At 40.2% G+C, this 24,711-nt stretch overlaps 1 protein-coding gene across 5 annotated transcripts in view; it reads left to right on the top strand.

Moving 5' to 3' along the window:
• Positions 1–23,067, top strand: part of tcf12 (transcription factor 12) — a 332,010-nt gene extending 308,943 nt beyond the window's left edge. For all 5 annotated transcript variants that reach the window (XM_060853127.1, XM_060853128.1, XM_060853126.1 and 2 more), the window contains 5 exons: positions 8,429–8,543; positions 8,671–8,833; positions 8,954–9,183; positions 17,905–18,055; positions 21,185–23,067. In XM_060853127.1, the coding sequence (XP_060709110.1) occupies positions 8,429–8,543; positions 8,671–8,833; positions 8,954–9,183; positions 17,905–18,047 (651 nt within the window). In that variant the 3' untranslated portion in view covers positions 18,048–18,055; positions 21,185–23,067. The remainder of the gene's footprint in view (positions 1–8,428; positions 8,544–8,670; positions 8,834–8,953; positions 9,184–17,904; positions 18,056–21,184) is intronic.
• Positions 23,068–24,711: the final 1,644 nt, after the last annotated feature.

Here is a 24,711-nt window from a genome sequence, read left to right as displayed (position 1 = left end):
TCGAGAGACGCAGCAGAAATTCATCCCAAGGAAGAAGAAACGTATAGGTGGGGGTAGCAATGATGGCTGTCGGTGGAAAACAGGGACTAATGTAACACCGCTGTTTAAGAAGAGAGGGAGGCAGAAGATGGGAAACTATAGGCTGGCTAGCCTGTCCTCAGCCATTGGTAAGATGTCAGAGTCCATTATTAAGGATGAGATTGTGGAGGACTTGGAAGTGCACGGTAAAATAGGACTGAGTCAAGGGGAGGTTATGCCTGAAAAATCAGTTACAATTCTTTGAGGAAGTCAGAGAATTCCTACAGTGTGGAAGCAGGATATTCAGCCTATCGAGTTCATGCTGACCCTCCAAAGAGTGACCCTCCAAAGAGCACCCCACCCACACCCATCCCACCTTACATGGCAACTGGGAAATCAAATGCAATATTTACATTCAGTTCAAGAGGGGTAGAATACAAGAGAGGCGATGTACAGCAAAGGCTGTATGAAGCTCTGGTTAGATTGCATTTGGAATATTGTGAACCATTTTGGGCCCCGTACGTGTCTAAGGATGTGCTGGCACTGGAGGGGATCCAGAGGAGGTTTACAAGAATGATCCCCGGGTAAAATGCTTATAAATTATGAGGAGCTTTTAAGGACTCTGTGTCTTTACTCAATGGAGTTTAGAAGGCTGAGAGGAGATGTAATTGAAACTTAGAGAATACGGAGAAGCCTGGATGTAGAGCGGATGTGGAGATGATGTTTCCATTAGTAGGAGAGACTAGGGCCCGAGATCACAGCTTCAAAGTGAAGGGATGACCCTTCAGATCTGAGATGAGCAGTTTTTTCAGCCAGGGTGTAGAACTTATTGTTGCAGAGGTCTATGGAGGCCAAATCATTGGCTGTGCACTATCTAAGGTATAGAGAGAGAGGTTCTTGTTTGGTAAGATCAAGGGTTACAGGGAGGGGAATGGGGTTGAGAAACATCAGCCATGATTGAATATCAAAGCAGACACCATGGGCCGAATGGCCTTAGTTTGGTATAGCTCTGTCACTCAAAGAAATTGAGAGCATTTTACTTCCTTATAAGTACTTTTAATTCTTAGACCGCCTCCCCCACACACAGAAAATATTTCTGAAGTAAATTTATCATCACAAAATATTTTTACATTGGCTAAAATTAGCACTGTCTGACTATATTAATGATACCTTGATGAAATATCTAATATTTGAATAGACATGATTTAAATTAAATACCTTTTTTGAGATTGTCTGGCTAGGTTATATTTATGCAAAAGTACCTTGCTGGTTCCACATTCAGAGTTTTACTTATATGAAATTGAGGTTTTTGGTTTCTTTAGCTCCTTCATGCCTGCAAACCTAACCACCTCCCCCACCCCCCACCCCCCCTCTCCAGAGTTCAAAGTAAATGTATCATGTTGTGTGATTCAATGTCATCATTAATTATGAAGATTCAGATCCTCGGGGTGATTTACAGGAGTTACTGGGACTGAATTGTACAATGTTCTATGATTGATGTATCAGACACTCGGGTAATTTGCAGGAGGAACTAAGTACAATTCAGCAGCTTTGAAACTGTTTGCTGCTTTCTATCATTCCCAGGTGATGTCAACTTCTTTGCACATGCATTCATGGCATTTAAACTATCACAGCTGTTGAACTTGAGTCCAGAAGGTTATCAGGTGCCAAATGACATGAGCTTCACTGTAAGACTATAACAGACCTAGGACAGAAATGTGAGCATAAAAATCAAAGTCATAATTGTGGACTGAGCGAAGTTGTTCTGCAAAGTGTCACCCATTCCATGTTTGATGGCCCTCATGCAGACCTTCTCTAACCTCTCTCTTTTGTTTTAACTCTCCAGGCAGAATTTTGCTTTTATATTAGGAAAGAATTTAGAATCTTATACCCTGGTGATAGATCATTGACATTATATTACCTAGCTTGATTTTGATATTAATATGGTCCCAGAAGCATTGATTTGACTTTTGCTTTATTATTCCAGCAAAATAGTCCGAAATTCATTTTGTAACCTCGTAGTCTAAGATGGAAATAACCAAATCTTCTGTGAAAATTTTTAAAAATGAGTATTTAATAAGTCTTCACAGAAACCTAATCCAATTGAAAATCATATGGAATGCATTCCCTCTGGTGTCTAGCTCCAGAAACTAAGCTGCAGGACTGGTGCAGTCTGCTTGTGTTTCTCATTCGTGTTTTTAACATTTTTCCTCAACCAGTTTTCTGCATTATGATGCAAACATGTTGTCCAAACCAATCGCAATTTTATGATAGAAATGTTGTGGCTCATGAACTTTGAAATTTGTGTCAAACAGGAGCATTTGATGTTGTGTTTATGAAGTGCAATAGAATTGAGATAATGTTTTTAAAAAAGTGGAGTGCTGTATAGTCTCAAATAGGCTGATGGGTGAGGAAAAGAGAATTCGACATTGTGCTACTGTCGGAAATGAAAGCATTTAATTAGGGAGGCTTTACTCACTTTGATGCATTGTTTTGATTCCCAACTAATAAAAGGGTTGAAATTAGTTAAAAATCTGTAAGTGCTTGTAACAAGGTGCTTAGTGTTTAATTACCTGTTTCTGTTTCTCAAACACATCATTTTTAATTGGGTATATCTAAAAATATTGTGATATGTTTCTTTGTTGAGATTTCTGATGAAAGACTATGCATCGAATTATCTTCATGATGAAAGCATCTCAAAGGTGGGCTCATGCATTGAGATGAGTAAACAAAATAATGAAATTATCTTAGACAGGTGAGTTGGTTATTTATTGGATCAATCAAAATTTTTACTATAATTAACTCTCATTTGAGCAAATACAGTGGAATCTTTGTTATCTACGAAAATCTTCATAGGCTAGAGCCTTCTGCAAGGTCGACTTCATTGTAAAACCCTTAAATTTACATCCTGTCTGACACGGAACTTTGTAGTACAGATCCTAAATTCAACATTATACAAAATTGTACTACACTTGATTCCTTTCTCGAGAGAATTATAATATCTAATATGTAAGATGAAGATTTGGGAAGTAATTGTCTTCCAGTTTCCATTATGGTATCCATTATGGTACATAGAAATTGTAGTATAGATTATGTAGATAATAAATCATATGTTTATGGAAATCAAAGTGTCTTCATTGTCTTTAGCTTAATGTTGTCAAACCAAAGTTAATTCTTTTGGTTCCTGCCAGCTACGATAGCTTTTGAACTTGGCAACATCAGAATCCCCAACTGCCATATTGGGTTATCAAAAAGTACAGAACCATGGCATGTTGCTTTATCTTCGACTCACCTTCCTCACCTGGGTATCTCCTTTCAGATATATGTTTGTACATATCCTCCATTTCTGTTGCAATGAGCAGCTTCTTGCTTCAATGCCTACCATGGATTATTACTGGGATTTCCAGCTCTGGTTGGGTGTATTGCTAGAGGTTTCGTCACTTGGCTTCCTGCCTCATGGCTGCCCACCTTCACGATCTTGCTGTAGTCTATCCTCCAGGCATATTGCCTTCCACTGGCCAATTGGAAAGGGAACAGGCCTTTTGCTATTGAAATGAGTCAATCATGACTTAGTGCAGCAGCCTTCCAACCTGTGTCACGCCACCCACCCCTTCATCTCCAGTATTTTCACAACTAATGGAATTGTGCCATGGTTCGAGGATTTGAACTATAGGGAGAGGCAGAATAGGCTGGGGCTGTTTTCCCTGGTGTGTCGGAGGTTGAGGGGTGACCTTATAGAGGTTTATAAAATCATGATGGTAAATAGACAAGGTCTTTTCTCTGGGGTGGGGGAGTCCACAACTAGAAGGCATAGATTTAGGGTGAGAGCGGAAAGATATAAAAGGGACCTAAGGGACAACGTTTTCATGCAGAGGGTGATGTGTGTATGAAATGAGCTGCCATAGGAAGTGGTGGAGGTTGGTACAATAACAACATTTAAAAGGCATCCAGATGGGCATATGAATACAAAAATTTAGAGGGATATGGGGCAAATGCTGGCAAATGAGACTAGATTAGGTTAGGATATCTGGTCAGCATGGATGAGTTGGACCAGAGGGTCTGTTTCCATGCTATACATCCCTATGACTCTATGTTCAAAGAAACTTCTTTCCATTTGTGGATAGCTCGCAATAATGTTCTGAGGATTAATGGTAAATCCCTAGAGGCACCAAAACAATCCTAGAGAGTTTACAAATCTTGATTGTTTGTAGAACCCTGTGCCCTTAATGTGTTACAGCCTCTTTTTCCTGTTTTCAAGAGTCTCTTGGAAAGGCTTTTTGTTTCCCATGCCATTGGATCCTTCTTTTAATCTTAGCTTTCTTTTGCTTTTGCAAGACATTGTTTTTTTTGTAGAGAAACCTTTGCTTGTCTTCCTGAATAGACAAAATGCAGTGTAAAGGTAAATGAATGTCAATTATTTTCTGGAATTAAGGACATCATTCCCTGAGAGTTGAACCTTTTGCATGTTGCAGTTTATGAAACTAAGAGACTTTCACAACCTTCCTGATATCCTGTTGCTTTCAAGAGTTCTTTTTGTTTCCCTAAATGTATAACTTTATTAAAAGTCTTCTGTGTGACTAGTCTCTTCTGAGATTTGGTGCACATTGTGTTCCTGTTACATTGAAAACAGATTTCAGTTGCTATATCTTCTGCAATTTGTTGGATTTGTGATGAAGCTGCTCCTTTAACAAAGTTATGCAGTCACAGTCCTTGGTTTTGTTTTAGAGAGGTTGTAAATGACAAGGACTCCAAAATGTTTGGAGGTTGAAGGGTTTTAGAGCCAATTTGATAATAGCTGACAGAGAATGTCTCAGGCAGAAGGCTTTCAAGTTTAAAAACAACACTTGTACAGTGAAAGGGAAGTGGCCACTTCCCCCAGCTCACCTTCTGTCTGGTTTGTTTTTTCTGTAAAGTGGAAAAGCTGCTGGGCCCAGAAGCGGGTCCAGGCTGATACTCTCTCTCCCTGATGTCTATCCTGTAAAAACTTGTGTTTATTTTACCTTTTGTGCCAAGGGGTGTTTAGGAGATTGTTGCCAATAATTGGAACAGCATCGTTAGATTGGGATGATCTGTTAGGCTTTCGAATAGGTTAAGTTATTCAGTATTCTGTTTTCTATTGTGTGTTTCATTCAGTAATCTTGTAAATAAATTCTGATTTGTTTTAAACTAAGTGGTTTGACCAGCTGATTCTCTCCTAGAATATCCACTTTACTCTTGCTTAAAATAACTAGTAAAGTTAGCTTCGGGGCTACTTCCAATGGTTTGAGGAAGGTCTGGCCTGGTCCATACCAGACTCTGTCAGGATTCTCAGTATTTTCGAGTGCAAATCATACATTAATTATGGCAGTGCATTTGAAGTAACTTGATTGTTTCTATTTCCTTTTCCAATTGGGGAGAATCTCTTTTAAAAGTGGATATTCATGTATGCTATTAGAAATGCCCCCAGTCCTATGTATTCACTATTGGATCAGATGAATCAATTATTCCATAATTGGTAATACTTTGAACATTTTTCTGGCTCCCTGCCACTAGAAGATTCTTTGCTTCAGATCATTTGTATTTCTCAAAAACAAATTCTTTATTAAAAGTGGTTATAGTTCTCAAATCTCCCTAACCCTGTATTTAAGTTTCCATATCATAAGCTATGGGCTTTCAGGTAGAACTCCTTGTTAATTAATTCATTTGAGACTGCTGTTACAGCTGTTTTCTGTATTAATTACTGTGAACGTTGCAAGCTTATCTTCAATATAGCTAATTTTGAACAATTTCCCATGAGAAATGCAGAATTATTTAGTCTGCACATCCTAATCCATCAAACCAGTACCCACCTGCAGAAAAGACAACTGAAACTCTCCTTATTTCACTGTATTCGGTGAGCAACAGTGGGAGTTGAGGAAGAACACCGTCCCTCATGCACATATATTGCAACGGTCAGTCCTCTTTGTTGTTATATTAATTGTATGTTTTCTCTTTATTCCTCTAAAGATCTCATTTGGCTGAACCCGAATACGTAGATCTTGAGCTGAATCTTCAGAACTCTGAAAATCGTACTCCATTCTTTTTGATTATGTATCAATAACTTGGTGTCCCAACAAGCTTGAGCCTAAGTCTATAATGACTTGAGAACAAAAGAAGAAGTATTTTACACAGTAATTGTACACATCATCAGGATGGGAATAAATCACCTTTGAACCTGTACTGCTGTTTTAATTAGTCGATTACTTATCGGACTTCTAGTACTGGATAAGCAGAAATTTCCCACAGTCATAGACAGGCAAAGACTAAAGCTGTTGTTATTGATCCCTGTACGAATCTTTGGTAGCAAAGGGCCCATAAAAGACCAAATTTCATTCTTCATGGAATTTTACAATAGTTTCTTATCCTGAATATATTGGACTGAGAGTGTTTGTAGCACAATGAAGGAAAAAGTAGCCACTTTTAAAGCAGACCTGACTCTATCTCTGTCTTGAGCTAAAACAATTTGCAACTGTGATATTATATTTGACACTAAGATGAACTTCTGACCATATATTCGTGTTATCACTTAAGACTTATTTTCACCTTTACAGTATTGGTCACCTTCAATTTTGCCTCAGCTAACCCCCCCGCGCCCTCCGGCTCAAACCTTTATTTTTGCCTTTCTAACCCTGGCCTTGCCTTTTCCAGTGCACTCCTGGCTGGCCGTACCCCCCACAATCTGGAGGTCATGCAAATCCTCTTCTGCCATGCCTTATTTTTCAGGAAATCTTATCTACCTTCCACCACTGTGCTTCATGATCTGTGTTGGTTTCTTGTTAAATATTTCTATCTTTGTTTTAAGATTCCTCCATGGCCTTGTTCTATATTTGTAATTGCCTCTAACTGCATCACCTTCCAACATTTCTGTGCTCATCTAATTCTGGCATCTTGAGCATTTCTGATTTCTGCTGCAGAATTGGTCACTGCACATTCAGTTGCCTCGGCCTAAGATCTGGAATCTTCCCCATTGTTGCTGCTTTTAAGACATTTTTTATAACTATCTCTAAGCAAGCTTAATAGCTGTTTAAGTAACTGGGTGTCATGTTTTGGTTTGTAATGTTCCTTGGAAGGACTATTGGATGGTCTACTACACTAAGAATATCATGAGCTGTTAAAGTTACTAAAAATTATAAAACCGTATGTTGAGTTTGTTATTGCATAAAAGCACATTTTTGCTCTGTATAGTGGACTGTGAACATTTATGATTTTATCTTCTTTGGATTTTACTTTGTATATTATATTTCACACTGAATCAAACAGATTTACAAGGCGTTTCAATTTTCGTGATGCTGTGTGTAAAAATGTTTGAATATGTTCTAGTGAATTGAAGTAAATCAACACTGTGACTTTTGTGCTGCATTAAAGTTATATTGGTATTTTATTAAATCTTTTTAATATACCTTCATGGTATGTAGGATGTTGTTGGCTAGACCAGTATTTATTGCCAGAATTGCCCTAAAAGGCAGTTAAGTGTCAACCGCATTGCTGTGGGTCTGCACACTCAATGTAGGCCAGACCAGGTAAGGACAGCAGTTTTCTTCCCTCAAGTACATTAATGAACCGGCTAGATTTTCCCTGACAATGATAATAGTTTCATGGTCATCATTAGACTCTTAATTCCAGATTTTTATTGAATTCAAACTTCACCATGCGCTATGGTGGGATTTGAATTCAAATTCCCAGAACATTACCTGGGTCTCTGGATAATACTATTAGGGCAACACCTCCCCAGAAATCATTTGCACATCTATTTAATTTTCATTGTTTACTTTTCACATAGTAAATTCTCACTCTGAATACCTCTAGGTACTATTGAATGATGTTGTACTCACAAAATTTGAGAACTTATCCCTGACTGACACAAGCTATTTGGGTTGAGTTTTATTTCTCTTGGATAGAGTGGAGTTCTTTTTATATAGCTCAGTTTTTACTAACTGATTTGTATATAATTGGAAATGTTTGTGGCATGTATTCCAGTCTGAGGCAAATAATGCAGAGACTGGACTTTAACTTGGCAAAGTAGAAAATTAAGTAAAAGAAAACTTAAGCACATTAATCCTTTGCAAGATTCTCAGGTGTACTTTAATATCATTGTAAATTTGGCATTTGTGTTTTTACTTCACTATAAATCTGGAAATTATGTCACAGTTATGTGGCTTCTCAATATTGCACGTTTTTGTGGAGCCAGCTTTAATATATTCCATGGATAATTAGACAAAATTGGGTATTCTGATTAGGTGCAAATTCAATTTTATAGATTTCCATATCAAAACAATTAAACAAATTGTATCAAAGCAACAGAGTAATAATCCTCTTTTACATTCTTATGTTTAAATTGACTAGATGATAGATAATCATAGGCAATAGTAGTATAAATTGTCATCTTTTGTAGGTTGGCTCTCATCGGGATGAATCTGTCAGTCTCCATAGCAACCATTCGATCATCCCCAATTCAGTCCCTCCTTCAAGTGCAGAATTAAATCACCAGGCACAGGATAACTACAGAGGTATCTCTTTACAGCAACTTAATTCAAAATGACATTGTTTTACTGAACTCTAAATCTCCACAAGTAAATGATATAGCTTGTTATCGGAAATAGTATTTGACCTCTGGGTGCTTATATTTTTGGACAGGACTATCGAGTTTGCAAAGTCAGTCTTCTGCTTTGGGTCCAGCAGAAGTGAAAACAGAAGAGAAAGATGAGAACACAAATGACTCTTTCTCATCTGAAGAGAAGAGATCAGATGACGAAGGATCTAAAAAAGACATAAAAATGCAGTCTAGAGGAAGGTCATGGTAAGTCAGTGTTTACTTATCTTTTGTTTATGGCAATTATTGGTTGTAGTTTCAGTAAAAAAAACTCTCATAATTTTCCTGAGCTGCAATTTAGCATCACATTTTTATTTTCCTGCATAGTAATCATGAAGACGAGGACCTAAATCCTGAACAAAAAGCAGAAAGGGAACGCGAAAGGAGAATGGCAAATAACGCAAGAGAGCGTCTTCGTGTAAGAGACATCAATGAAGCATTTAAAGAGTTAGGGCGAATGTGTCAACTTCATTTAAAGAGTGAAAAACCCCAAACCAAACTACTTATTCTTCATCAGGCAGTTACCGTCATCCTTAACTTGGAACAACAAGTTCGAGGTCAGTAGGCTTGAGGTTGACAACATATAATTATGACTTAATTTTTTGTAGATGTTAACCAGTGTGATCAAAATGAGTTAGCCTTTAAAATTGTGTTAGAATCAACAAGGTAAAAACAATGACTGCAGATGCTGGAAACCAGATTCTGGATCAGTGGTGCTGGAAGAGCACAGCAGTTCAGGCAGCATCCAACGAGCAGCGAAATTGACGTTTCGGGCAAAATCCCTTCATCAAGAAAAAAGGCAGAGAGACTGAAGGGTGGAGAGATAAGCTTGGCTAGGTTGGGGGTGGGGAGAGAGTAGCATAGAGTACAATAGGTGAGTGGAGGAGGAGATGAAGGTGATAGGTCAGGGAGGAAAGGGTGGAGTGGATAGGTGGAAAAGGAACTAGGCAGGTCGGACAAGTCCGGACAAGTCATGGTGACAGTGCTGAGCTGGAAGTTTGAAACTAGGATGAGGTGGGGAAGGGAAAATAAGGAAACTGTTGAAGTCCACATTGATGCCCTGGGGTTGAAGTGTTCCGAGGTGGAAGATGAGGCGTTCTTCCTCCAGGCGTCTGGTGGCAAGGGAGCGGCAGTGAAGGAGGCCCAGGACCTCCATGTCCTCGGCAGAGTGGAAGGGGGAGTTGAAATGTTGGGCCACGGGGCGGTGTGGTTGATTGGTGCGGGTGTCTCGGAGATGTTCTGTCCAGGACAGAACGCCCCTGGTGCTCACCTTCCACCCTACAAACCTTTGCATAAACCAAATCATCCGCCGACATTTCCGCCACGTCCAAAAAGACCCCACCACCAGGGGGATATTTCCCTCCCCATCCCTTTCCGCCTTCCGCAAAGACCGTTCCCTCAGTGACTACCTGGTCAGATCCACGCCCCCCCCTACGATCCACCCTCCCATCCTGGCATTTTCCCCTGCCACCGCAGGAACTGTAAAATCTGTGTCCACACCTCCCTCACCTCTATCCAAGGCCCTAAAGGAGCCTTCCGCATCCATCAAAGTTTTACCTGCACATCCACTAATATCATTTATTGTATCTGTTGCTCCCGATGCGGTCTCCTCTACATTGGGGAGACTGGATGCCTCCTAGCAGTGCGCTTTAGGGAACAGGTCCGGGACACCCGCACCAATCAACCACACCACCCTGTGGCCCAACATTTCAACTCCCCCTCCCACTCTGCCGAGGACATGGAGGTCCTGGGCCTCCTTCACCGCCGCTCCCTCACCACCAGACGCCAGGAGGAAGAACGCCTCATCTTCCGCCTCGGAACACTTCAACCCCAGGGCATCAATGTGGACTTCAACAGCTTCCTTAATTCCTCTTCCCCACCTCATCCTAATTCTAAACTTCCAGCTCAGCACTGTCACCATGACTTGTCCTACCTGCCTATCTCCTTTTCCACCTATCCACTCCACCCTTTCCTCCCTGACCTATCACCTTCATCTCCTCCCCCACTCACCCATTGTACTCTATGCTACTCTCTCCCCACCCCTAACCTAGCCAAGCTTATCTCTCCACACTTCAGTCTCTCTGCCTTTATTCCTGATGAAGGGCTTTTGCCCGAAACGTCGATTTTGCTGCACTTTGGATGCTGCCTGAACTGCTGTGCTCTTCCAGCACCACTGATCCAGAATTTAAAATTGTGTTGCCAGCCTTCCTCAGCAGTGTAATAAGCAGCTCATCCTTATAGACCAAGTAATTGCCATATTCAGACCTCAATGTGCTTCAGTTGGAATGGCAGTAAGAATATTCCAGTAAGCTTCAGTGCCCTGGTTTCTATTTTTGAATTCCTCCAAAGGTTTGCAACTTGGATATAGGTAGGATTGGACTCATTGGCATCTTCTCTAGTGGACAGAAGGCGCACATCTAAAGATAGCTGAGATAGCTAATACCTTTTACCCTAATGCCTTTTCAAGTGTATCCCCCATGTTGCAGAGGGAAGGAATTGGCACTGATCAGAAATTTGGAGAGGAAAATGTATCACCGCACAAATTGTCTTGCTTGAAGTTAGTATTATCTTCCAACTGTTTCCAAGTTCCAGTAATTTCTGGTGTAAAGTTGGCTGCAGCAAACAAACTAATTCTAATATTTACATTAAAACTAATCTAAAATTTACATGTTTCATTTAAATACTCTAAAAATGCTAGAATCCTGAAACCAGTATTCATTTGCAATGTCATATGACACCAGCTCATTCCATGCATGCAGATGCCAAGTTAGCAAATAATTGCTCCATGAATTTTGAGCTAAATTTGAGTTCAGGTCTTCAGTGATCATAAGAGCTTCCTGAATCCTTTGTACCCTAAGTAATGAACAGCCATATAATTGGTGTGTTCTTCTGCACTGCGTCCCTACTACCATCCATACCTGACCTTGATCTTGAAGATATTCATGATTCTACTTTTAATTTTTTTAGTTCTTCCTTAACACTATTCATACTATGTCAGCCATAGCTGAAGTTGATAGAACTCTTGGTCTGGTTGTTGGTACAAGTCGAACTGAAAAGCTATGAATGCAAACTCCAGCCTGACACTCCAAACAATACTGAAGTAATGCTACACTGTTGAAGAAACTGTTAGTCAGATGGCCTATTAAACGCTGGATCTCTCTGTCCCTTCAAATTGATGTAAGTTGATCCCCAGTCACTCCCTTGAAGAAGAGCAGAAACAAGGGTTATTCTCAATATCCTAGTTAATATTGATTCCCGCCATTGAAACAGATTATTTGGTCATTATCACTTTGTTGTTTTGGAAGTTTGCTGTGCTCAAAGAGCTTGCTGTGGTTCCTGAATTGTAGCAATGATTACACATTAATTACAATAGCTATAAAACGTTTTAACCTGACGTCATGAAAAGTGTGATATAGACATTTTTTTCCTTTTAACAAAACTAGGTAGATCTAATTAAAATATACCTGGGTTCTAGACCAATTTAAACCAATACAAAAAAAACGAGTTAGAGTGGTGGTAGCAGCCATGTTCTCAGGGTTGTGGAACCACCAAATAACAAGAATAGCCTGTTTGAAAATTAGTTTCTCTTGGAGGAAGAAAGAGCCAAAATTTAATAGGGATTTCTTTTCCTGATCAGTAATCAATTTTCCTTTAAGCTTGTGCATGTTGGCATATTTGATGCTTGGCTTTGGCCCACATCACTTTTGAATGGGATGATGATACTTTTGATTGGGCCAAATGGAAAAAAAACTGAGATGCAAAGGGAGCTGTTGATGCCAGTGCAATCGTGACTGCAGCAAAAAGGAAGTATGCATGGGGGCAGAAGTAGAAAGTTGCAGGCAAGGAAGAGTGAATTCTGCTGACTTTGATGTTTGTGACATCGCAGCAGACATGTGTTAGCTATCTACTATTGTTTAGGAGGGTGTGTTTTACAGCTGGTTATAATTGTGCATAACTACATTCAGACCCACAGTACTTCAAATTGCAAAACTAGATACAGAATCTTGCTTAGGAGGTCAGGTAAGCCAATTGTTATGGAACTCAGTATTCAGTTTGCAGGCTCCAATCATTAATGACTGGAAAATCAGAAATCTAGGCATGCAATTGTCTGCAGTACCTGATTTTCCAATTTGTTGTCTTTTTGAATGACACTCCAGTTGAGAACAAAGCATGGCAAAATTTATCTGACTTTCTCCCTTTACTGGGTGATTTCCTTCATAAGTTTACTTGCATGGGGAAAAATGTAATCAACTTTTTGATAGCAGATGGTAGATGGAAATGTGTTTGGCATAATGTTGCCATTGGACACATTTTCTTGGTCAACTAAGATGTATTGACAGGAATCATTCAATCAAAATGTGGTATTTTAATGATCAAATTTTGGGCCTATGCTGACTTCTGAAACACAATATTATAGTGACGTCAGTGATCTTGTCACAATCATCTGGTCTCAATGTAAAGTGCAGTATGCATAATTTCATCTAATGCATGTTACATTGTGACAGATAATTGGAACTTAATCATAAAGTGCTGTGATCAATTTATCAAGCAGAAAAAACGTTCCCTTTTCGGGCAGATTTTTGCTGATTAAGTAAATTGAGATAAAATAACAGAATTTCAGATCTAGAGATGCTTTAATCATCCTTTTGTGAACTTGTCAAAGCTGGATATTTTTACTTTCATAATTTCTTAAAATATCTGTCCAAAGGTTTTAGCAACTAAAGTTTGAAAAAACGTACATTTGTAATTTCCTTTGTGAATTGTACAAAACTATGGGTCCTTGTCAGATACCATCTGAACTGTTATTCTGCGATTAGTTGATGAGACTGGGCTTGTGAGGTGAGTTTTTTTTTATATGCCACAATTTTTATGTTTCTAGTTAAAACTCACACAACACCCAGATTATAGTCCAACAGGTTTATTTGGAAGCAGTGGCTTTTGGAGCACCACTCCCACATCAGGTGTATGTTTCTACTGTGTTTTCTTCTTATAACCTACAAATGAGACATCCAGATTAGTACAGGTGTATAGGATTCAAAAATTGAGGATTTCTAATAAGTATTCAGTTTCCCATTCTGGATTCCACTTTGCAGAGGAGCTTCCTGATGATTCTGGAATGATATTTTACTGTTTACATTATACTTTTATTTAAAAACAGCACACACTAACATAAAATCTACAGAACTTTTTATTTAGTTCTTATAATTCAGTTGTGGCAGCAAGCAATATGGAGATTTTGAAGACTTACTTTGTATAGTATCGTTCATAATCATCCCAAAATATATTCCAGTGCAGTCAAATTGGTAATATAAGGAAAAGGACCATTAGTTTTGCACAGCCAAGTCCCAAAACAGCAATGAATTAATGACCAGATAATAACATTCTGATTTTTGTGATGATTTGAGGATAACTACTGTATTGGCCTTTTTCTTAGAGATAGAGAATCTTTTACATCTATTTCAGGGTGCAGGCAAGGCCTTGGTTTGTTGTCTCATGGAAAATTCTTCAGTATTGCCTTGAATTATCAAACTAGATTTTTTGTGTTCAAGTCCTGGAGTGTGACTTGATCCTATAATCTTCTGGCTCAAAGGTCAGAGCATTACCAACTGAGCTCAGCTGAAACTGCAGGATCATCACAAGTTTCCTGTTCTTAAAGCACATCTTGTGCTTTCTAATCAGCTCAAGATAGGAACTGCAGTCATCCTTTCACTGATTGCAACAGTAAGTCATTTAAAGTTAGTTAATAATTGTGCTTTTTTAAAATTCAGTTTTCCTTGACTGCTCAACACTCAAGCATTGGCTTTCAAAGTAATGCAATAGAGGGTCATTTTTAAATAGTTAAGAACATTTGTTAAAATTTGTTGATGTCTTCATTTTAAGGTTAAGATAAACTGGTGATGGCTGTTCATTGAATACAAATAGGACAAGGGTGCATGGGCACAGTGTTAGTGTCCCTACCTCTGAGGCAGGAGACCTAGAGTTCAAGCCCCACCTCATCCAGGGGTGTATCATTACTCTGAACAGGTTGATTAGAAAATAATCATACAAGTAGAATGTAGCTGTGACTCTGAGTATGGGATAAAGGGTAAAATTGAGGAAGTCAATAAACTCATTCTCTGCAAAAGAAACTTCAATAATATTGTGGCCTATCCATTCTTGGACATTATTAGGGATGCTGCATGATTTAAGGATGTCTTTGTGCAGCTACTCATTTCATTGTAAAATGCTTGTATCAAAAGGATATGGACAAAGTGGTCAAAAAAATGAGTTTGAAGCTCTCCATTAATCATGTCAACCAGTGAATTTATCCTCATGAAAATGAGCGTTTTTGTAGACATCAATATGTCCTGTTATCCTTATCAGGACATTAGTGAGGCTACTTTTAGAAGACTGCATTCAATTCTGGTTTCCTTGCTACAGGAAAGGTGTTGTTTAACTTGAAAGGGTTCAGAGAAGATTAACAAGTAATTGGAGGGTTTGAGTTATAGGGAAAGACTGAATACATGGTGCTGTTTTCCCTGGAGCGTCAGAGGATGACTGGTGACCTTATAGAAGTTTATAAAATCATGAGGGGCTTGGATAGTGTGAACAGCTAAGGTCTTTTTCCCAGGGTAGGGGAGTCCAAAACGAGAGAGCATAGGTTTAAGGTGAGAGGAGAATTAAGAGGTCTAAGGGGCAACTTGTTCAAACACTGTGTGGAATGAGTTGTCAGAGGAAGTGGTGGAGGATGGTACAATTACAACATTTAAAAGGCATCTTGATGGGTATATGAATGGGAAGCATTTAAAAGGATATGGGCCAAATGTTGGCAAGTGGGACTAGATCAGTTTAGGATACAAGTACTTTTCCTATAATGCCGTAGTTGTGGTCCCATTCGAGGCCATGTTACAGAAAATCATGCAATAGAAATAATGGGGCCTATGGGAAAAACAGGGTTGGAGTGAACCACCAAAAATACCAGTAGAAATTGAAACAAAAATAACACAAACAAGAGCACAGTCCAAGTAACTTTTAACCTGTTGTAACTCCCCTGCTGTATGGTACTGTAAAGTGCAATTCATCAAATCTTCAGTGAATTACTTTTGATTGGCTTCTATACCTGCTAGCTGCATTAAATTCTAGCCAGTCTTCTGATCTCATTGGTAACATTGCACAAATCGGATCTGAGAATGAAACCTGCCTTGGTAGATCAAGGGTTGAATCTTAGTTTCTTTCGATAAGTGTCACTTTTGTCAAGTTTTTCGAGGGCTTCACGTCATGATGTTTGGGGATGCGTATCATCTTGTTTTACAAAACCTGCCTGATTTATCACCAACCCACCCTTTGATGCCCCCCCAACATACATTCTAGCATCATCATACAATGTGCCTCTTCCAAATCAACTCACCACTTCCTGGATATCCCAGAATTGACCAACATCAGTGATGCAGCATCATCTTTAAAAAGATATAGTGCACCCAGACAAGAGTTGACCATCCAGAGCTGCCCTGCATGGTTCCTGACATTAGCTCTGGACATGGCTGACAATGGAAAATTGGATCCTGTCTTTGTGGGCAGGGACATGGAGATATTGCTGATGGGGATGGGGTGCTGCAGAGGCAGGATGTTCTTTTCTCACAGACTAACAGAGGAATCTAATCTACTGGAACCACACCAACCTGAACCATGGTTACCATCCAGGTCAGTGCAGTCTCAACCTCTGAAAGAATTCACAGAATGTAGGAAGAAGGTCAATGACCTTTTCCATTCTTCCAGTCAAAGTTCCACCATATTCTTGTTCATACCTCACACTCACTCCACCTCTGCTACTGGACCCACCAGTTTCTGTAACATCTTCCCCACACTCTCCAATCCTTGCTAACATCTGACCCTGACTAACCCTGAATCTCTTCTGCACAGTCTACTCACTCCCCCTCAGGATATCTCTACACCTGCACCAAAAGGAACACCTTTCTCTCCCTCACCCAGAGTTTCTTGATTCTGACCACCCTAAGCAGCTGACTGACCATGTCCAAGCCCCTGTACTGGTATTTTTGTGCACTTGGTTACCATAGTGATTTGTCATTGAAACAGATTCACGAGACTGCAAATATTCTTTAACATTTAAACATATTATTTTAATGAAAATAGAGGAAGAAAGTTTTTAATACAAACAACAAAGCCAAATTTTAGACTGCTCTTCAACACTGTCCTTTTACTGTTCATCAATTCCAGTGAAATTTCATTCATCTCAACTCTTTAAGTTTTTGAATTAAAATTGCTCACAGCTTCATGTCCTCAGACATTTTCATGAATCTTTTCCAAGTCCACTAGCACAAACATTTCACAATACCTTTCACAAAGCTCTTTGTGAGAAAGTTCACAAGCCCACCGATCACTTGATGCCAACACGGAGTCCAGTTCTCCATGCACCGCTACACCTAATGCAGGGGATGAGAATTACATAACAGCGAACAGGAGTTCGCTTTATAAAGCAAAACGTCGGCAAGTCACATCGTATTACAGACAAATCGCACTTAATAAAGGCGCATTATTGGAGAACTACTGCACCTGCTTGGCACGGACAAGTTAGACCGAAGAGTCTGTTTCCATCTGTATGACTCAAATGTATAATCATCTGGGGCAACATGGTGGCTTAGTAGTTAATGCTGCTGCCTCACAACGTCAGGGACCCGGGTTTGATTCCAGCCTTGGGTGACTGTATGTGTGGAGTTTGCATATCCTACCTGTGTGTTCTTGGGTTTCCTCTGGGTTCTCCGGTTTCCTCCCACAATCCAAAGATGTGCAGGTTAGCTGAATTGACCATGCTAAATTGCCCCTAGTGTTCAGGGATGTGTAGGTTAGGTGCATTAGTTAGGGATAAATGTAGGATAATAGGGTAGGGGAATGGGTCTGGATGGGTTACTCTTCGGACGGTCGGTGTGGACTTGTTGGGCCAAAGGGGCTATTTCCATATGTAGGGGTTCTATGATAATCTTTAAATCACTGGCTTCCAGCCCAATTTTCTTTACTCAGCGAGTCGTGATTTCATGGATTGCCCTGCCAGTAACAGTGGTGGACTCTCCCTCTTTATGGGCATTTAAACGGGCATTGGATAAGCATATGGAGGAAAGTGGGCTAGTGTAGGTTAGGTGGGCTTGAATCGGCGCAGCATTGAGGGCCGAAGGGCCTGTACTGTGCTGTATTTTTCTATGTTCTATGTTCAATTATGAATTATCATGCTTATGTTATTTCAACTTTTATTTTGTCCAAATATACTACTTTTTTGAAATGTATAGAGAGGAACTTGAATCCAAAAGCAGCCTGCCTTAAAAGGAGAGAAGAGGAGAAGGCTTCTGCCGCATCGGCAGAGGCACCACCAGCACATCCTGCAGTTCACCCTGGTCTCAGCGACAGTACCAACCCTATGGGTCATATGTAAACTGCCAGGTACTATTTTCAATTTAGTATTAAAGTTAGCATTTAATGTTTGGATCACATTTTTTAAGTTCTGTTGCTTTCTACCCATTGTTGCCCTCACATTGGTCACTTCAATTATTTTTCTCAATGTTGTGATAATGTTATAGATGGATTAACTATGTTGTTGTTTGGAATATGTAAAACTTGTTGTATACTTCTATTTAATTGGCTTTAAGCATTAGCAAACATTTAAAGTTGGTTTGTGATCCTCTTTATTTTGTATCAACCAATGGAATGAATAGGAGCCTTCCACATCCATCAAAGTTTTATCAGCACTTCCACCAATATCATTTATTGTATCCGTTGCTCCTGATGCGGTCTCCTCTATATTGGGGAGACTGGACGCCTCCTAGCAGAGCACTTTAGGGAACGTCTCCGGGACACCGGCACCAATCAACCCCACCGCCCTGTGGCCCAACATTTCAACTCCCCCTCCCACTCTGCCGAGGCCATGCAGGTCCTGGGCCTCCTCCACCGCCGCTCCCTCACCACCTGACGCCTGGAGGAAGAACGCCTCATCTTCTGCCTCAGACCACTTCAACCCCATGGCATCATTATGGATTTCACCAGTTTCCTCATTTCCCCTTCCCCCACCTCACCCCAGCTCCAACCTTCCAGCTCAGCATCGCCCTCATGACCTGTCCTACCTTCCTTTACACCTATCCACTCCACCCTCCTCTCTGACCATCACCTTCATCCGCACCCCCATTCACCCATTGTACTCTTTGCTACCTTCCCCCACCCTCGTCTCTGACCTATCACCTCCATCCCCACCCTCATTCACCTATTGTACTCTATGCTAATTTCTCCCCACCCCCAACCCCTCTCATTTATCTCCCCACTCTGCAGGTACCCTACCTCTATTCCTGATGAAGGGCTTTTGCCCGAAACGTTGATTTTCCTGCTCCTCAGATGCTGCCTGACTTGCTATGCTTTTCCAGCACCACTCTCATCTAGATCTAATGGATATACAGGGGAACCTTGATTATCCGAACAAGGTGGGCGGGCACTATTTCGTTCAAATAATCGATTGTTCAGTTAATCAATTAAAGGCCTTTCCTTTGGGGCTCGGAGTTTTTAAAGTCTGCTCCCCATTCAGGAGACTGCAGCAGCAGACAGCGCAGAAGGCCCTGCCCCAACACCGCGCGCCCCCCACCCCCACCCCAATGCACCCAAACCCATCCAACACCACCCCCGCCTACCTCCCAAACCCCTTCCAACACCACCCACCACATCCACCCTGCCCCCTTTACAAAGCAGCGGACTGTACACCAACAAGACTGCTGTTGCAGCTGCCTTTGTGGAGTAAGTCTTCAACACTTACATGCATGCGTACACATCTTTCTACTACAGCTTTTTGACAGGTTCCACATTTGCCCTGTACAGGACAATGTTGGAAAGATTATCTGGGGACGGGGGTTTAGGGTAAACCCCTCGGTAGAACTACAGGGCAAGTGTGGGGGGGAGAGAGAGAGAAAGCACGGGCGGTCAGTCATTTGGAGACGGTGCCTGTTCAATCACTTTAAGCAAATGACGCGATCCCTGTTGGAAAGACATCTTTGATGCAATGTTTCTATCGGGACCTCGAGATCTCCTTCAGATAATCCATTTTTTGGACAATTGGTATTCGGATAATCGAGTTTCCTCGGTCTATGTACAAAGGATTCTCGATTATCCGAATTTTGGATTATCGAAGATCTGAAGGTCCTGATAGAAACATTACATCAAAGAGGTGTTTCAATACTGATCGCGTCTTTTGTTTACAATGATTAAAAATGAATCCAATTTACTGAAATGCTGCCGAGAACAAACCTGGACATTGATGGGAGTCCAGGCACTGTCTCCAAATGACTGGCCTCTCTCTCTCTCTCTCCCTCCTCCCCCACAATCCCTGGAGTTCTACACGGTGGTGCACACTAACCCCCCCGCCCCCCCCAGATAATCTCTCCAACATTATCCTGAGGACAAAGGTGGAACTTGTCAAAAAGTTGTGTGTGTGACTGTGCTATTTTGAGACTCACCCCCCAAAGGCAGCAGCAGTCTTACTTTGGGTGTCCAGTCTGGCTGCTGGTGTGGGGGGGGGGGGGTGCAGAAAGGTGGGAGGAAGCAATGTTGGATGAGTGCAGGGGCGAGATGGGGGTTTTGTGGGGAGGGGGACGTGGACGGAGGTCGGGAGCTCGCATGCAGTGTGTTGCTGCCTCATCTCCTGAATGGGGAGTCTACTTAACAAGTGATCCCTGTCAATCCCATTGCACTGGTCGGGAGGTGGGAGGCTTCAGCAATGCTGCAGGTCCCTTACACACAAGTGTGAATCTGCTTAGAAACAAACCCTGAGACAGAGGGAGGGAGCACGGCAGGCAGTGCGAGGAAAAGGGAAAACACCGAACCCCAGAGCAGAGGCATTGAATCAATTAACCAAATAATCAATTATCCAAACAAGAGAGGGCCTGCCCATCTCGTTCAGATAATAGAGGTTCCTTTGTATATGCAATCCAAAGGAGTGAGAGATTCCTTGGATGTGTCTTAAGCAGCTCCTATGTATTTTTGGCTCTCTTCCCTTTACTCTCGCAACTCACTCACCCCACACATCCCTGCACCCACATAATTTTGACAGGTTGAGCATTTTATTACCTATTAAGGAGGAAATCTATTTTATAGAACCAAAATTGCTTACACCAGTTGAAGTACTTTATTTTTGAAATATAGTCGTTTTATTTCTTTTGTTCTTGGGATGTGCATTTTGTTGCTAAGGCCATTATTATCCATCCCTAATTGCCCATGAAAAGATGCAGGGAGCTACCTGTTGAATTGCTGCTGTCAATCTGGTATAGGTAAGTTCATGACTATTGGAAAGTTACTAAACTCATTCTGTTAAGAGACTGATTGTTATTCTTTGGTGGTAATATTACAGACTTCTGATCTCAGTTAGAGAAGGTTATGGGGAGGTCGATATGTCTGTGGGAAGACTTAAGAATAGGGAGGTGTTCTTTGAGGAAATCAAAGAACAATGGAATATTATTGCAGCAGCTCTGTGTGAACTGCATATTTCCATTATTTTATTTCTACTTTTAGCTTTTGTGCTGAATCTTTCTCTTTCAGTTGCAGGTTAGAAGTCTGGATCATTTTTGTAGAATAACAAATGAGTCATCTTTCCATACAAGGACCCAGCCAACTAACTTTCTTTCAAGAAGCCACAGTTGGAAAACATAACGCACTTGAAGCAGAAACCCAGAAGCAATCTCTTGATCAATATGGCATCACGTTCAGCCCACTGAAAACCTATTTGTCCCAAATCTGAATTTTGGCCCATAATAGTACATATCAGTCTGTTGCAAGCAGTGTTGCTTCCACACAATCAGAGACTGTTGCAATTGTTCCACAGTTTGTGGAAGTTGCCTTGTGCCTAAACTTGTTGGTTGATGAAATGCATTTAAGACAAAAAATAAAATTATTTATTGCTACTGAACTGTAAGGTCTACTTTGAAAGGGAAATGTTTAAATCTCAGTTGTTTCATTCTCAGCTGGGCTGATGCTAGTATCTGTTAAAGCTGTTCATAAGCAGAGAACAAAGCAGTAATGACCTCTAACCCTAGCATTCCCAGAACCTATTAGTGTCTTAAAAAAGGGAGGGAAGAGTCTTCATTGTCCTCTTCATTCCTTTGGCCACACAAATAGCTTTTTCCATGTAACAAAATATTCCTTGTTAGAGTGTATTTTTTTGTTCTCTGGTTGTGTGAACAGTTGTGGTCACATTTTTATTTCCTACATTATGTTCAATGCTTGTGTCATAAGCAATTTGCTATAATAGCAAAATGTGCTCTTACTGAAAAAGGGCAGGTCTGACCATGGCATCATTTAGCTTGAAATAAGGTTAGCTTTCTTCAAACTTTCAAGTAAACACCCATTCTTATTTCTTTTATTTGTAATTATACAAACTTTTAAGCTTCTAGGCTTCATAGTAAAACTTGTAACGTGAAGTGTAAATTAGAAAATTTCTAATTTTAGAATTGTTTTGTTTTTCAAGCAGTTGATACTACATTTAGTACATGTGAAAGTGTTTGCTGTAATTAAGCACAGATGCAAAACAAAGGTTTTAGGCTCTGAAAAAGCATCAAGAGCTGATAAAATCCTTGGTTCACCAGGGCCAGTAATGTTGACAATGAACAAAGTAGTGCTGTCAGCTGAATTAAAGTTCTGGAGGGGAAAAAGGAGCAACGGTCACCAACTTTCTGAGACCATACTTTCTTTTTGATGACTCCTTATCTGCGTGGCTAATCAGTGGAGAGGGATCCCAAGACTGATGCAGCCAGTAATGCGACTGCCCTGAGTTTTGAAGCCATCATGGCATTAACTCACACGAGTTGTTTTGAAACCACTTAATTTTTTTGTGTTTCCTCCCCGGCTGGTTTCTATTTATATGGATTCAAGCTCCTTAGCTTCCATGTAAACTGTCTTCCATTTAAAAGAAGCATTGGAGAGAAAATATCTGACAAGGTTACTTATGTTGTCTGAACATTGTCTGTAATTGTTGACAACTGACTCAACAAAATGAACAAATAATGCATTCCTTTGTTCTAAGCACTAAGGCAACTTGAGAGCAAAATTTGTGTTAAGTTGTCATGACTGTCTGATAGGAATGCTGAACACTTGTTTTGGAAGGGTTCTCAGAGAATGAATTCTTTTTTGACAATTGTGTATGATTTTGTTATTTTAATTGATTCATGGCGACTAATTCAAGAACAGTTAACACCTAATTTACTGTATCTGTGGCCTTGTTCCTCAGTTCATTGTTTGTAAGCTAACATTTGCTTAAAATGTGCTAAAGTGATCACGTGCCACTGGCCTTTTCTTCTGAGCTTGGTTCTAAGCTTTCTTTCCCTTTGGCTATAATAGACTGCATTATGCCCAGAAGCTTTGCTTCAAAAAGAAACAAAGAAAACATTTGGCTTATTTTTCACTGTAGCTAGTCTTTTATACAATAATCTTGTAAGAAAATTTCTTGAATTCTAAATATTACTCTTTCTAGATTTTTGAAATCAAAAGTTTTCAGTAAAAAAGTTTCTTACTTTATTTTACTATATTAGGTAGCAAAAGTGTAGGTTATTTACCATAACCTGTCCATTAATATCAGAAAATAAAATAAGCATCCTAAGAACATTGTAGGTTCTAGCTAAATACTGTGTAGTACCTATGGAGTATCGTACAAGCTAAATGTCTGAGATAAGTTGCTTCACATCTTGTTCTCCAGTTTCCATTGTTGGTTGATGCAGATTGTACCCGTGTCAAATTTAAGGTATTGTTGATGAACCTTTCCACGCAACAGCAAGAAGTAAAAAGGATATCAGAAAACATATGTATATATAACATTTATGTAGCAATAAATGTGCCATCTTTTTTAACAAGAACCATGAGTGTGTAACTTTTCTTTATTAATTTATCTGTGAATAATTTGTACTGTCACAGGCATTACCTGCTGCCTGAAATATTGGTTTGATGACTGTTCATTTCATCTTAGGTCTTAAACTGAATAACTGAAAAAAAATTGTTTTGAAAAAAGTAGACATTATTGTTGTCTAACAATTTATAAAAACATAACACAACAACAAATTAATTAGGGTCTATACAGATTTTCTGAAAGACTTACAAATAGGTTAGCATGGGCCAGATACCCATGCTGTTGAAAAATAATTAAATTCCTAGACCTGGACTAAAAGCAGGGTCCCAGTCACTGGGAGAGTCCCGGTGATAAAAATGTCATATACACAGACTAAAAGCAATCTTCTAGCACAATCAGATTGTAAACAGTAAGGGTTGAGAAAAAAAATCTTCAACATTCAGATAAATGTGAGCTGTTGCATTTCGGTAAGGCAAACCAGGGCTGGACTTAAACAATTAATGACAGCATCCTGGGGAGTGTTGTCGAACAGAGACTTAGGGGTGCAGCTACACAGTTCCTTGAAAGTGGCTTTACAGGTAGTCAGGGTGTGAGGAAGGCATTTGGCATGCTTGACTTCAGAGAATAGAGTACAGGAGTTGGGATGTCATGTTACAGCTGTACGTGACATTGATAATGCCACATTTGGAGTACTGTGTACAAGTCAGGTTATCCTGCTTTAGGTAGGAGGTTATTAAACTGGAAAGGGTGCAGAAAAGATTTAGAAGGATGTTACCGAGATTGGAAGATTTGAGAGGCTGCAACTTTTTTTCCCTGGAGCATGGAAAGCTGAGGGGTGACCTTATAAAAGTTTATAAAATCTTCAGGAGCATAGATAGGGTGAATATCCAAGGTCTTTTTGTCAGGGTAGGGAAGGGCATAGGTTTGAGGTGAAAGGAGAAAGATTTAAAAGGGACCTGATGGTCCCTCATACAGAAGGTGGTACATGTATGGAAAAGGCTGCCTGCGGAAGTGGTAGAGGCAGGTATAATTCTAACGTTTAAAAGATATTTGCACAGGTATACGGATAGAAATGATTCAGAGCGATTTGGGCCAAATGCAGGCAAATGGGATGAATTCAGTTTAGGAACCTGGTCAGGATGGGCAAGTTGGGCCAAACGGCCTGTTTCCATGCTGTATATTTCTATGAGCATCACCAGCTATTGTTGATCCGCAATGGATACTTTTAGGG

This window comes from Hemiscyllium ocellatum, chromosome 39, assembly GCF_020745735.1.
Source record: "Hemiscyllium ocellatum isolate sHemOce1 chromosome 39, sHemOce1.pat.X.cur, whole genome shotgun sequence".
In the NCBI taxonomy this organism is placed as follows: Eukaryota; Metazoa; Chordata; class Chondrichthyes; order Orectolobiformes; family Hemiscylliidae; genus Hemiscyllium; species Hemiscyllium ocellatum.
The sequence above is the reverse complement of the archived record's forward strand: the minus strand, read 5'-3'. Positions and strand labels throughout refer to the sequence as shown.